At 42.3% G+C, this 15,387-nt stretch overlaps 1 protein-coding gene across 2 annotated transcripts in view; it reads right to left on the minus strand.

Moving 5' to 3' along the window:
* The window catches only part of BANP (BTG3 associated nuclear protein), a 173,448-nt gene that overhangs the window by 122,551 nt on the left and 35,510 nt on the right, over positions 1–15,387 (minus strand). For both annotated transcript variants that reach the window (XM_068150802.1, XM_068150801.1), the window contains exons 5-6: positions 11,041–11,163; positions 9,269–9,444 (exon numbers count right to left, since the gene is read on the minus strand). In XM_068150802.1, the coding sequence (XP_068006903.1) occupies positions 9,269–9,444; positions 11,041–11,163 (299 nt within the window). The remainder of the gene's footprint in view (positions 1–9,268; positions 9,445–11,040; positions 11,164–15,387) is intronic.

A 15,387-nucleotide genomic window follows, 5' to 3' on the forward strand; every position in this document is an offset into this window, starting at 1 on the left:
GCTCTCTTCAATGTTTGGTGGGGTGTTTTTTTTTTAAGAGATCAGAAAAATCTGCCTTTATCTCCAGTCTACAAAATCCAGAACTAGTTTGCTTTTCAATGCTGTTTTCAAATCTTTTTTTCCTGTATTAAGTCCATTTCTTTTATCTCCCAAGGCAGTTGACCGTCCCTCTGTTTCTGCAGGGACATGAGGGAAGATGGGAGGTGGCTGGGGCTGCTGCACAAACAAGGATTTCTGTGGAAACAGTGCAAGTGAGTGTTGGGGCCAGGATCAAGAAAACCCAATCAAGTGAACAAAAACTAGACAGGAGCTGCTGTAGCTCCTCGACGTGTGTCTGTGTTCTCCCACCCAGGGAGATGACAGACATTTAACTGTTCCTCACGTCTTCCCATCAGGATCGCTCCCCTGCTTGGATCTGGGAGCATTAGCAGTAGGACTAGAGGCTAAACCAGGCTCTGTTCTCAACAAGATGCTGCCAGTCACTCCTTTCACACCAGGAAAAACAAAAGGAAACACCTGCCCACAAACACTTGAATTAACACCTTCCATTATTCTGAGGCATTGTGTTTATTTTACTAACAAGGCTGGGTGCAAATCTGGCATTTGCAGCAGAGAAAAACAACTGGGAGCTGCAGTGTAAAGGCAGAAAGATGGATCAACCTTAAAAATCAACACCCAAAATGCTAGCCTACACAACTAAGCCCTCATTTCTAGTGAAATTAAATAGTATTTTGGCTCGTGTGCAAAAAATTCCACATCATCATTTTAAATAAACTCCTGTCAATTAGCACAAGTCCTTTGCCCCTGCAGGAGCTCACAGAGGTAGTGATTTACTGACAGACTTTATTAGCCATCAATCACTAAATACAAGGAACAGAGTGACAATCAGGCTATATGTTAGCCTACACATCCAGCAACGTGATTTAAAGCTTGTGCTAAAAGGAAGATTAAGATCTGGCTTTAAGGCTAAATACACCAAAACCTCCTCCCACCACAAAAAGCAGTTAAGAAGCTGGGAGTTTTGGCAAAAGGAAGCATACATCACACACACACGTCCATGAAGATCAGAAACCCTGGACAGAGAACTGGAGTTTTTCACTTGACTATTCCTGTAGAGAAAAAAACAGTTTAATTTCCATGTAAATGTAAAAGAAAGGTGGCCAGAAGAATCCTGTGCTCCAGCTACTGGGCTCTGTACAGCACACAGCCAAAGCCCCAGTTAGCTTCTAAGCAGTTCTAAGTTAGTTCTAAGAACTCAGTTCTTAGTTCTAAGAACTTCTAAGCTTTTCAGTTAGAGGACTGGAATGCTATATAAGACATTCTAACAATCTATCTGAAGTATCTCATGGTTTCTTCAGTTGCCTCGTAGCCAACACACAGCCTGAAAGAATATGGATAGATAGGCAGCACCAAGGCCTTCCTGTCTCAGCGAATATCATGGTGTGCACAGAAGTCTCAGCATAACATCAGTGAAGTGACTTGCTAAAAATAAAGCCTCATTTTTAGTACATGGTTAGATCCACAAGAGAGAGGAGAGTCACTTGTTTTATGACTCATGGAAGGCCAGGGAGCTTATTCCAAAGGTGTAAGAAATGAGGACTAAGTGATCACCTGCAATTTAAAATGGTTGGCTTAAAAAGAAAATAATCCAGGTAAAATTGAGAAAGCTGAAATCCATGAGTCCATGGCTCCTTAAACATGTGGTTCCTGTCAGAAAACTGGATTTCCAGTTTAGATTTTGCCCACTTTCTGGTTTATTACCTCCGTTACATTTAACTTTACACAGTGACCCACGCTGTTAAACCCAAACATGACTGTGACACGCACCTGGAAGAAAGCATTGCTCACTTGTGTGCTCCCAGTAATAATTAAAACCAGATTAACTCCCAATTCCTGTCGTTTTCTATGGGTCTAATAAGTGACTGAAGCTTTTGAAGTCCCACCTGTGTCTTCACATCAGCTACTTACAGCATTGTTTAAGGTACAAAAAGGTTGCTATTTGCAAGATCGTTCTTGCTGTCTGTATCTGGTCATAATGAGGTCGGCAGGACAAGCAAAGTGATGCAAATGATCATGAAACATCTGAGACTGGACTTTACAGTGAACTGGGCAATCCTGTGGGCAGGTGAGGCTAGGCTACATACAAAAAGCAGCTTAGATGTCACATTTGGAAAGCAAATTCTGAGGACTAGTTTATAGTACGACTGGAAGATGGCTGCTTCAGACATAAAGTTGAACAGACAAGAGGTAACTGCCTCAAGCTGCACTAGGGGAGGTTTAGGTTGGACATGGGGAACAAATTCTTCCTTTAGAGGGCTGTCAAGGCCCAGAACAGGCTGCTCAGAAAAGTGGTGGAGTCCCCATCCCTGGGGAGGCTTCAAAGCTGTGTTCATGTGGTGCTGAGGGACATGGTTTAGTGGTGATCAGGCACCACTGGGTTAACAGTTGGACTTGATGAGGTTAAAGGTCTCATCCAACTGAAACAATTCTGTGATTTTAAGATTCTATAGCTGACTAAAAAGTTTTCTTTGGAAAACTGTTATTCATCCTTTAATTCATACCTTCTGAAGACCAACTTTCCCTTCTCGAAAAATGCACCTCTACATAGCTCATTCTAGACTTTTGATGGTCTTAAAATGCAGTAAAAGGAGTGCAGAGCAAGCAGCTAGGACACAAAACCATCACCCAGGGTGCCAAACACCACACACCAGGGCATCAAGGGTAAAGGTCACTGAACCAAACTGTAAATCAACAGATCCTGTTATTTTATTTGTGTCACTTAAGACCAGCTTTTGTGGTGCTCTGTTTAATAGCATTTCACGTGCTTAGGAGATACTAAGGACAGTGGGTTGCTTTCTCTGCAATTTCAAAGTCTTGGCTTTACTAAAGACATTTTCAAACATATCTGCTTTTAAAGCAGTGCAGCAACACTGAATGGGGCATTCTTATGGGACAGAGATGAGAGGTCCTGCTTTTTTTCCCCCCCTTCCTTATTAAAAACAGGACAGAGACTCTATTGTGGAAGATCTGGAAGGCTAACATAACCTGCATTAATATTTTAGCAACAGATGCTCCTCTTGCTTCTACAGTAAGTCACAGATTAAATATTTTAAGTGTTACCAGATACCAAATAAGTGTAAGAAGAGTATTATTATAATATCCCTTACAACTTGAAGTCTCTTGTATCTTGAAAGTAGTATCTAGCATTAAGCAAAATAATGCTCAGATATCTCCTAGGCAAGTGTGCAAGTATCTCAGTGTCTTTAGACAGCTCAGTCCTCAGTTGAACAGGAAACACTCAACACTTGAGCTTTGTGGAGCTAAACTGAAGCAGCTGCTGAAGTTAACATCTTTCTATGTACATAAACTGCATTTAAAGCAAAAAGCAAAACCCTGTTGTCACTAGTGTTCTAATGTGAAGTTTTGAAGAGTAAATGCTTGTAAAGTTTTTCAAAACACATTTCAGCACCTTTGGAGATGACACCAAGCTGCCTGATCACAGCAAAACTGTTACCCAAATTAATGGGAACATCTATTTGGATATGAGCTGTTCCTTGCCTTCTGCTGTTTGCACACATTTCTTGCCAAAATAATACTTAAATGTAAAACTCTGACACTGCTCTTCAGTGCAAGCTCAAGATTTATCAGAAAGAGTTCTTTATTAATTGTGACCTTTTGTAGACTGATTTCAAGCAGTTTGCCCAACAAACTGTGGACAACAGCCACAGTATTTGACTGCCCAAGGAGGTGGTGGAGTCACTATCACTGGAAGTGTTTAGGAAGAGACTGGATGGGGTGCTTGGTGCCATGGTTTAGTTGATTAGATGGTGTTGGATGATAGGTTGGACACAATCTCAAAGGTCTCTTCCAACCTGGTCTATTCTATTCCCTACAAATCTAAGAGAGTAGTACTCTTAAATAAGAATGAAGTGCTGCAGAAGATACCACACAAGTACAGAACAAACACAAGGTCCTCACTCAGCTGTTTTACAATCCAAAAATAAGGCAGAAGATAAATAAATAGATCACCTACAGGCAGGAGAGGATCACTTAACATTGAGATGGTTGGCATCACCAAAAAAACAAAGAGTAGGTTAAACAAAAGTATCTTAGAAGTATCTTAACTATGGCTAAGTTTTAAGTAAACCCCATGAGAAAAGACAACTTTAGGAGCAAGTATTATGGACAACGATGCATAAATAGTTATGAGGATCTCCTCTGAAGGAAGTAGAAAGCATGAAAGTCTCCATGAAAAGATTACAAGCAAGAAACCTGTGGCTGAAGAATGCAGAGTGACTCGAAACAGTGAGGGAGATGGCAGAGTACAAGGTCTTCCTTCAGAACACAAGTGCAACGGAGTAGGAAAAGGGATGCAAGAAGATGATGGGGTCAGAATACTTCTCAGAAAGATTGATTGACTATTGGAATGGGCTGCCCAGGGAAGTGGTGGAGTCACCATCACTGGAGGATTTTAAGATGAGACTGGATGGGGTGCTTTGTGCCATGGTTTAGTTGATTAGATAGTGTTGGATGATAGGTTGGACTCGATGATCTCAAAGGTCTCTTCCAACCTGGTTAATTCTATTCTATTCTATTATGACACATTTGGAAAATTCTCTTTGTAACAGCTCTCTATGGCCAGAGAGGAGTCCCTGCAGTAATGAGTTGGGAAGTAACTGGACCCTAGCCAAAAGTGTATTATTTTCATCTCAGATGTTATCTATTAGGAACATTAAAGGCTACTTTTAAGTGTCGAAAATAGTTGAAAATCGACTCAACCATTCTCGCCAAAAAGTCATTTGCTCATAGTTACTGCAACTTGCTTTTCCTCTATCTAATGCTAAAACTCTTCAGTTAAAAAGTTTAGACAAATACATTTGAGAATGTTGGAATATTTTTGCAACAGCTTTGTGGTGAGCATGAAAGTTCATACGGTTGCCAGGCTGTAGCTTAGGCAATTGAAAACCAATCCTTGACAGGATTACAGCCACATACCAGCATGAGAGAGTTCATTAAAGCCAGAAAAGAGTATAGGTACTTAATAACATAGGTTTAAATCTTCTGTAATTTAAAACTAACATGGATCTAATGTTCTTCATGGTATTACTTTGTGCAGTGGAAGGCAAAATCCAAGAGAACTCAGGAATGTTAGGACGAAAGTTGTCATGGACTGAGACTATGTGAGGCCTTACATACGATGCAATCAATTAGCACCGATATCTTCAGAGGTATGAAGGCCTAAAGAATTGATTCACCAGGGAGTTTTGTGCAGCAAGGACACCAAATATCAGCTGCAGCAATTTAGGTTGCTGAAATCCAGTTCAGAGTCTGCAGGCCTTTATAAATGTGTAAGAACTTGAAAGCACAGAAAAACAGTCTCAAAATAACTTCAGAGTCTAAGCTTTTCCTTCTGTTACCACCCTGAAAGTGTAAGAGGAAAGCACAAGTATCTGAAAGTGAAGAGGAAAGCAGAAGAGTGCCATCATTTCATTTAGCACACAAACTCCCATGCAACTATTACAAAAAAGAACAACTTCAGCAAGTTTAGTACGTGACACTTAATGGCTCTCTGACTCCCAAACCCTATCTGCTCTTGTGAGACTCCACCTTGAATACTGCACCTGGTTCTCATGTCCCCATCATAAGGACGACACAGACCTGCTGGAGCAAGTCCAGAGGAGGGACATAAAGATGATCCAAGGGCTGCAAACACCTCTGCTATAAGGATAGGATGAGACAGCTGGGGTTGTTCAGCCTGAAAAAGAGAAGACTCGGGGGGGACCTTAGAGCTGCCTTCCAATACCTGAAGGGAACCTACAGGAAGGCTGGAGAAGAACTTTTCATAAGGGTAGACATCTACTGACAGGACAAGAGGGAATGGTTTTAAGCTGAGGAAGAGTAGGTTCGGACTGGATCTTAGGAAGAAGTTCTTCAGCATATTTTAGCATTGCTGGAGTAGTTTAAATTACCAGAACAGAGCAACTTGGACAGTTTGATTTGGTAGGGTTTATGTTTCTTGTTTTAAGATCTTTCTGCCTTTTTATTTCTACTCAAACTGTGAGTTCTGTAGTGAGTCACACACCTGGGCTTCTTCACACTTGTACTTGTTTCAGGAAAGGGGAAAAAAAAAAAATCTGTTTTTACTTAGGATTTAAATGAAAACTCCAATCCAGATCCCCAGAAACCAAAGATTCCCAGCTGGTGAGTTTTGAGTCAATGTCCCACCCCCATTTAAACTGAGAGAGCTCAGCAGCTTTTGGTTCTTTCAAACAGTGCTTCTGGAGGAAGGTAACTTCTTAAAGGATTAGTTTGGTAAAAGAAGGCTTTGAACTCTGACCTTAGTATTAAATTATCCTCCCATTTGTAGGAAAGCACTCTTAGATCTGAAGAATGAGGTTATAAATTTACACTGCTGTTTATACATCCTTACTAACACTTCCCCAGCAGATCCACTTGGAAAGCAACAGAGCTACAGCAGGAAAACCACACTAATGGGCACTCAAAACAACAAACTAATCACTTCTGACAGTTACTAATATCTGTGGGGTAAAATTACATGTTCAATGAATAAACCCCACTATTTCCAAGCTGACTGGCTGAGGATACAATTGCTATTTTCTATGCCCAAAACATTGCATTAATAAAAAAACCCCAAGTAAATCACTTGCTAGTAAGCTTCTAGGCTATTTTAATTTGATTTTACACTGATAATTTGATACTGAACAATTCTATTCTTCCTAGGTTCTATCTTCAGCTGTGCAAGCCTGCTTCATGAACACCACTGTCAGAACTGCAACCCAATGAATACATCAGGTGTTGATTATTTCTAGTATCATCCCTATGTGAAGGAATATTAATTATTCCAAAGTGAAATCTGGGAAAAAAACACACAGAATTGCACCAAAATGAGGCACAATGAGCAGCTGTAGGTGCTATTGGTTCGTGATAAATGCTACATCTTAAAATCAATGCTTTGCAGATCGTTAGCTGCAGCTGTAAAATGGGTCAGCATCTCCAGTTTTCTGCAAGAACAAAGGAACTGTTGCTCAAACAAAAGGGAGAACACACTTTTACTGCACAAGTCAAAAGAGCAAATCAAGTCACAGAGTCCAGTCAGCAAAACAAACCCAATCCTTATTCTAGGCCACCATTGGAACTGGGCTCCAGACTTCTGTGCAATTATTTTTCAGGAAGAGAAGGGCAGTAGTACTAATATTTTTAGAACTACATGGGGTGATTAAATGCTCTCTGAAAACTGCCATCTGAGAGCAAATACCTTCATATAAATCTGTTAACTAAATGCTGAAAATATCCACAGGTCAATGCCATATCTAAAGTCAGCTAAAGCCCAACTATAAACATGGGCTAGTTTTGCTTTCCAGACACAAGAAGACAGATGGAAGTCATATTGAAAACCTGTTGTTTAGCTTCAGTCCATGAAAGCTGAAGTGCACCGTGCCCAGGCCCTCCTATTTTACCATCAAGATTCCTTTGAGCAACTCAAAGTCGCTCAGAATTCTTTCACAGACAACGAAAGCAAGCTGATGGCTGCTGCCACTTTTGCCTTTTACTGCTGAAGAAAATGAGACTGCACAACAGACCTATTATTCTTCAGCACTTCCTTTATTAATAATTTAATTTTGGGGACAACCTGCAGGCTACTTCACTTAGCATTCCTTCTGTACGAGTGGTCTGCTCTCATCTTCGCGAGGGCAAGGCGGCATAGGTGTGTGGGGGGGTTACTAATCTGATTCTCAAAGCATTCATCAGTCTCACAGAGATTTTTAATGGATGAGTCTTCTAGAGGTCTGAAGAAAGTCAGATCTGAAGACATTAATGGATTAGCTGTTTCTGCAACATTTCCATATACAACAATGGCATAAAAGGCCAACATCACATCTGTCCGTGTGCATCAGTGCCAAACAATCGAGTCAAAAAGGGCATTATGCAGCAAACGCCCTCCTCGTGTTAGCAGCTTTTCTCCTGGCATAGCTGACACCAAGCTGTATGAAATATTAACAGACTCCACAAAAAGCACGTTTTATATGCATCTGCACAGCCACTATCAGCCCTATCTGCAATCTGATCTTTTTTTTCCAAGCCAAACTCCTCAGACAGTCTCAGTCTCCTCCAATTCCCCACTGACCCAAAGCAAAATACCCTTCAGCACCAACTCTGTCTCACAACATACAAACAGGCCAGAACCTAAAAGCTCTTTAGAATGTGCCTGTTGTGTGAGCATCCATACAAGTCAAAAAATCCCAGGTTCAGGTGCCTTAGAACTTTCAGTAGGCTGACTTCTGAAGTCTTCTAAGTATCCAAAGTTTAAAGCAATTTGTTCCGTTCTTAGTCCCCAAATCTCTGAATTAACTCTGTAATACCCAATTTCAGGCTATCTTTAATGAATCCTCACCATTAATTGATCCTATCCTGTTCACACTCAACATGCTTTTTACCAATGGCTGGACATGATGAAGAAGAAACAGAATCACTCCTAGAGTCCTTCATTTCAATGGTAGAGATCAAAAACACAACACATTTACTTCTTAAGTACAAAGGTCACCTCCTAAGAACATTCTGCTGCAATAATTTCGTGAGGCAGCTTACTCTTCTCTGGTACATGAGTGTAAATATGAATGATTACATCCCTTAGCTAAATATTCAATAAATATACTTTTAAAAGTAGTTAAAAAATTAAACTGAAGTCTAAGATTCAAATTATATGTGTGTATAAAAAGATAATCATCACCGACTCTTTCAAACTGATCATAAAATCTAATGTATTATGTTGTTATCACCTGAAACTCAGTGTCCTTTATACACAGGAAGCCTGGAAAGGGACTTTTTTCATCAGGGTGTCAAGCAATAGAAGAGGAGGGAATGGTTTTAAGCTGAGGGGCAATAGGTTTAAACTGGATGTAAGGAAGAAGTTCTTCAGTACAAGGGTGTTAGGACTCTGGAATAAGTTGTCCAGGAAGATGCCTCTCCCTGGGGGTGTTCAAGGCCAGGCTGGATGAGGCCTTGACCACATGAGTCTGGTTGAGAGGTGTCCCTGCCCATGGCGGGAAGATCGGAGTAGATGATCTCTAGAAGTCCCTTCCAACCTCAACCATTCTATGATTGCATGAACTGATTCCTCCAGATTCATTCCCTCCTACATGGTGCTTGCTGTACTGCTTAACAGTTCAATAATCTTTGAAGCTTCCAGCTGAATCTTACTTCATTCTACCACCACATTTACTTGGCTCAAGCAGTTAGGTCAGCCTACCTTCAGAGTTCAGCGTAATAAGTGTGACATTGTTCCCAATGCTTTGACTTCCTAATTGTCCACTGTTGGAAACTGAGTCACTGGCTTCAGAGCCACTCTCTCCATCCTCATTGTGGCTGTCATCATGCCCTGGAACTTTCACCACTATGGTGTTCTGCCTACGGCCAGGAACAGCACTGCAGAGCAAAAAAAAGTGACATGAGTTTGGGGAAACACAGCCCTTAATCAGGAATAGCATTGCTATAAGACAATTAAAATCACTAATTAACAAAATTAAATGATCCTCCTGCAAACAAGCCTACTCCAAATCATAACTTGGAGCTATCCAGCAAAACAGAAGGCAAATGATCAGAAGAAGAAAACCTCTAAGGTGCAAACTTTCTAAGATGCCATTTTCTAGTGGCAAATGAAAAAAAATATTTACATCATTTATATTTTATTTAACTATTTAAATGCATTTTCTACCCAGAATCACCAGTTCAACTTGAAATTTGCTTTAAACAGTGCAAGCCTCCCTGGGCTGCTGCGTGTGATGACACCAAGTTGGGAGCAGGTGTTGATCTGTCAGAGGGTGGAAGGGCTCTCCAGAGGGACCTTGACAGGCTGGACAGATGGGCAGAGTCCAATGTGATGTTATTTAACAAGCCCAAGGGCCAGGTGTTGCACTTTGGTCACAACAACCCCATGCAGCACTACAGGCTGGGGTTGGAGTGGCTGGAGAGCAGCCAGGCAGAGAGGGACCTGGGGGTACTGGTTGATAGCAGGCTGAACATGAGCCAGCAGTGTGCCCAGGTGGCCAAGAAGGCCAATGGCATCCTGGCCTGAATCAGAAACAGTGTGGCCAGCAGGAGCAGGGAGGTGATTCTGCCCCTGTACTCAGCACTGGTTAGGCCACACCTTGAGTCCTGTGTCCAGTTCTGGGCTCCTCAGTATAAGAAGGATATTGAGACTCTTGAACATGTCCAGAGAAGGGCAACAAGGCCTTGAGCACAAGCCCTGTGAGGAGAGGCTAAGGGAGCTGGGGTGTTTAACCTGGAGAAGAGAAGGCTCAAGGGAAACCATACTGCTGTCTACAACTACCTGAAGGGAGGTTGTAGACAGGTGGGGGCTGGTCTCTTCTCCCAGGCAAGCAGCACCAGAACAAGAGGACACAGTCTCAAGCTGCACCAGGGGAGGTTTCGGCTTGAGGTGAAGAGAAAGTTCTTCACAGAAAGAGTAATTGGCCATTGGAATGTGCTGCCCAGGGAGGTGGTGGAGTCATCATCCCTGGAGGTGTTCAAAAAGGGACTGGACATGGCACTTGAAGCCACAGTTTAGTTAGTCATGAGGTGTTGGGTGACAGGTTGGACCTGATGATCTCTGAGGTCTTTTCCAACCTTATTGATTCTATGATTCTATATTCCTTCTTCAGCAGGTTTAATGCAGGATCTTGGCAGGTTCCCAAGTGATTGTGCATCCATGTGAAAAATACCTAGCCCCAGGCACACTATTCTTCAACTGTCAGCTGTCAAGTAACAATGAACTAATCCCAGATCCTCCAAGATGTTCTTTTCCCACCAGGAGTGAAGCATTGTTCTGTACCTTTACTGCTGATCTGAGGTTTCCTTAGGCAGAACTATCAGCCTGATAGGATATTCTAGTGTCAGTTCAATGTTTCTCCCCCACTCTTACCTAGAACGTTCCTCATTTTGCACTTCAAATTGCTGCAGAGATTGATATTGATCTGTCAAAGGGAGGGGAGAAGGGGGAGAATTCCTGTAACTGCTACTAACTTGCTGAGGATATTTTCCAGAGAATCTGCTGCTCTGCTCAGTGGCTCTTCCTGCCCAACCATCTTGGCAACGATTGAGTTCTGCCGGTCGTTGTTCAGGATTACCGTGGTCTGAGGGACAACACTACAAGGCAAAAATCAGAGAGGAAAATGGAATGTAAAAGAGCAAACCTTACAAATACAACATTATCACAGGCTTATGGATTAAAGAGTCAACATAAAACCAGAGGCTGCCTCCAAGCCTTGCTCTCCCAGCATTATGCTGATGTAACAAAGGCTGAAGTAGGTAATCCATTGAATGTGACATCTGGACCATTTTAAGCACTCAAATTCTTTCACATGACAGATGGCTTCAATGGAATTAAGCCCATGACCCCTGGCAAACTGATAAAGAATTCATCAACTTAGGATACACAGGAAGAAGTCTGCAAATCACAGGTCCAAAGAGTCACCAAACTCTTGTTTTGGCAAGTCTGAGAGCAAGCATATTGATAGATACTACAGCCAACCAACATGGTCACAGACCACTTTCAGCTGGTAGTCCCTGGAGAAGAAATGTAAAAGCATTCATTGCAAAATGAGCTTAGTTCAAGAGCCTGTATTGTCTTCAAGGGCTGGGGACTTGTGGAGGGCAGGGAGATGAGGGTGGTTCTATGGGCATCAGAGCACAACAGGGCAGACTGTCTCTTTAAATAATGACAAGAATAAACCATGCTTGTGTGCTTTTCACATACCAAAAAAATGTAGATTAAAACAGAGGAGCATTTAACATGTGAGAAAACAGAAAGACTTCTCTATCACTTCTTACTCACCACAACCCCTTGCAATAGGCAAGGGGTAGAGTGGCTGGAAAGCTGCCCAGCAGAGAAACACCTGGGAGTGCTGGTTGATGAGCCAATGTATGTCCAGGTGGCCAAGAAAGCCAACAGCATCTTGATTTGGATCAGCAACACTGTGGCCAAGCAGGACTCAGGCAGGACTCCCCTTGTACTGAGCACTTGCAATGCCACACCTTGAGTCCTGGGTTCAGTTTTGGGGCCTTCACTACAAGAGAGACATTGAGGTGCTGGAGCACATCCAGACAAGGGCAGCAAAGCTGAAATAGGGTCAGATGAACAAGTGAAGGGTCTGGAGAACAGGTTCTGTGAGGAGCAGTTAAGGCAACTGAGGTTGTTCAGCCTGGAGAAAGGAAGGCTCACAGGAAACCTCCTCACTCACTACAACTCCCTGAAAGGAGGTTGGAGCCAGGTGGGGACTGGTCCCTTCGCATAAGGAACAGAGATAGAACAAGAGGAAATGACCACAAGTTGCAGCAGGGGAGGTTCAGGTTGGACATTAGAAGAAACTTCTTCACTGAAAGAGGTCTCAAATACTGGAAGAGGCTCCCCAGGAAGGTGGTCAAATCCCCATCCCTGGTGGTGTTTAAAAGATGCAGACATGTGGAGCTGAGGGACATGTCTTAGCACCAGACTTGACAGAGTTAGAGAATGGCTGGACTCAATGATCTGAAAGGTCTTTTCCAACCAAAGTGAGTCTCTGGGTTACAGGGACAATGTAGAAGGAAATAACTGGAGGTCTTGCACAGAAAAATCACACTAAGTCTGGGCTATAATGCAAAAGTAAAACCAAAGTAAACAATGACTCCAGCACACAACTTATCATTTCAATTCAGAGACTATTAACATTATTCCCACAGCATTACTCACTATTTCAATGCATGGATTTGATATTTAAGACTGTTTCTGCTGTGCTCATGGTAAATCTAAGGAGAGAGCTTTGAAGGCAATTCATGGTTTAGTGACAGAGAAGGCTTTCTTCTCTTTTCTTCCCACAGTAAATAGTCTGCTGTTGTGTTTACTGGTCCAACATCTCCAGCGTGACTGATGGTCATTTCTATTTCCTAACTGTATTCCTTGGCTAATTGCTGAAACACAAATTAAACAGCATCTGATGACAGCAACTCCCTGTTTATTTTAGCTGTAATGAAATGCCCACTTGCTTGAATATTCATCTGTCTACTGAAGACTCTAAGTGTGACAACATCCATCATTAGACTTAAAGATAAGACACTGTCATAAGAGCCAATGATAAATGGATCTCCGCTTTGGCACAAATAAAACCAGGGGTTTGGATGCAAAGAGCCCCAGGGCCTAATGCCCTGCCTTCCTCTTACAGTAATGACATCTGTTGCTAGCAACAAACGGGATTCCTCATGGATTGCCAATTCTCTGTTGGATTGCAAAGCTGGAGAAGCTCTGGAAGATGTTTGTCTAATCCCAGACAAGCACAGACTGTACTATAGCTTTCCGTGTGTATGGGAAGTTCGAACTGCATTAAGCAACAAACGGGGGGTTGCTGTTGGTCCTCTTAGTTTCTATCCAGAGCACTGGGGTTTGTGCTGCCTTCTTAGTCACCTTTGCCAAATCCTCTCCATTATCAAGAGGGGGACAAAAAAAAAAACCTGCACTGCTTTATTTGGTTTTGGGGTTTTAACATTTCTTTTCAATGGCAAATTTCTGTTTCTTTTCTGAATGGCAGCTCTGAACAGTTCAAAAACCCACACCAAATACTTACACGTGGCAATGCTGGCAGGCCCTTCAGTCCAGCAGCAATACATGGTCTCATGTCCCAAACTGCCCAAACAGCTACATTGGGAGTTTTTACAGGCCAGTTTAAACCCCTCAAGAATTTTACACTTCCTTTTAGACCTTGTTCTTTATCACCATCTTCCTTGCAATCACTTCTGAATGCCTGTTTAAAATCTCACTTACTAAAGCTTCTTTTTAATGAGCACTCTGAATAATTAATTTCAGCTGTAGAGATAAATGTAATAAAAATTACATTTATGAAGTCCTTAGGATTTTGCTCATATTGAGTTTGTATTTGAAGAAGAGGCTTAGCACTAAAAATTGGTTAAATAAGGAAGAAGCTGGGAGGGGAGAGGTGCCCTTTTAGGTTGGGGGCTTTTTAATGAATATTGGTGGGAGGGTGTTGAGGAAGAAAATATGGAGAGTGAGCTACATGGCATGGAGCTAATTTAAGCAAACAGAGTTAGGAAACAGTTTACACAACTCACCAGCACACATCTAACCTCTCTTCAGTGCATCAATGTCCGTTCAAGCTTCCTTACTTCAATACATAAAGCACCACCCACAAAAACAGTGGCTTCTCTAGAAGAACAAACTTTCTCCACCTAGCAGAGTGGATTATTAACAGGAAAAATCCACCTGGGAGGAGCCACTAACTAAATATACTAATTTAGTGACATGGATTTTCCTGGCTAAACAGCACAAAGGCAAAACCAGAAAACACATACACAAGGAAAACCTCTGTTAACAAGCCACAACCACCACCAAGGCGTCCACCACTCGTTTTACATTTGGAGATGAACTGTTAGCAGGTTGCAAGGACCCAAAGAATCTGCAAAGCAGTTTGGAGAGAACAGGAGTCACACAGAAAACACAGCGGCAGAGAACAGCTGAAATATGCATTTGGAAATATGCAGGACAGCACATCAAATCTACAGCTACCAATTAACCTTTCTCTGATGAACTTGAGTAGTAACTCTGCATCTAGTTTGAAGATAACTGAGGGTTTTAGTTTAGTATCAGGAAGCATTAATGTCAGATAAAAGATTATTTGTGTTCTGTCTCTACTAACACAAAGACTCCAGAGAAACTCATTCAATTCTCTTCCACAGTATCACTAAAGTTGGAAAAGACCTCAAAGATCATCGAGTCCAACCTGTCACCACAGACCTCATGACTAGACCATGGCACCAAGTGCCACGTCCAGTCCCCCCTTGAACACCTCCAGGGATGGGGACTCCACCACCTCCCTGGGCAGCACATTCCAATGGCTAACAACTCTCTCCATGAAGAACTTTCTCCTCACCTCGAGCCTAAACTTCCCCTGGGGCAGCTTGAGACTGTGTCCTCTTGTTCTGGTGCTGGTTGCTTGAGAGAAGAGACCAACCCCTTCCTGGCTACAACCATCTTTCAGGTAGTTGCAGAGAGCAATGAGGTCTCCCCTGAGCCTCCTCTTCTCCAGGCTAAACAATCCCAGCTCCCTCAGCCTGTCCTCTTGGGGCTTGTGCTCAAGGCCTCTCACCAGCCTTGTAGCCCTTCAGTCATACAGGAGAAGGGATTTCTGATGCCTAATGTTCAACTCCTGAAGAATGCTGCCTTCAGAAACAGGCTGCATGAGGAGGATTTCCAATCAAAATGTCAGAAATCTAAATCTAAACCAAGAAACTAAATTCTGGACCACGTTCTACAGAGAACAAGAACGGCTACAGGATGCTGGCATATTCTGACCGCGAGGCATCACAAGGTAGACATTTTTCAGA

The sequence above is a fragment of the Melanerpes formicivorus genome, unplaced genomic scaffold (assembly GCF_026170545.1).
Source record: "Melanerpes formicivorus ecotype bairdi unplaced genomic scaffold, bMelFor1.0.p_v2 SCAF_20, whole genome shotgun sequence".
NCBI classification, from domain to species: domain Eukaryota; kingdom Metazoa; phylum Chordata; class Aves; order Piciformes; family Picidae; genus Melanerpes; species Melanerpes formicivorus.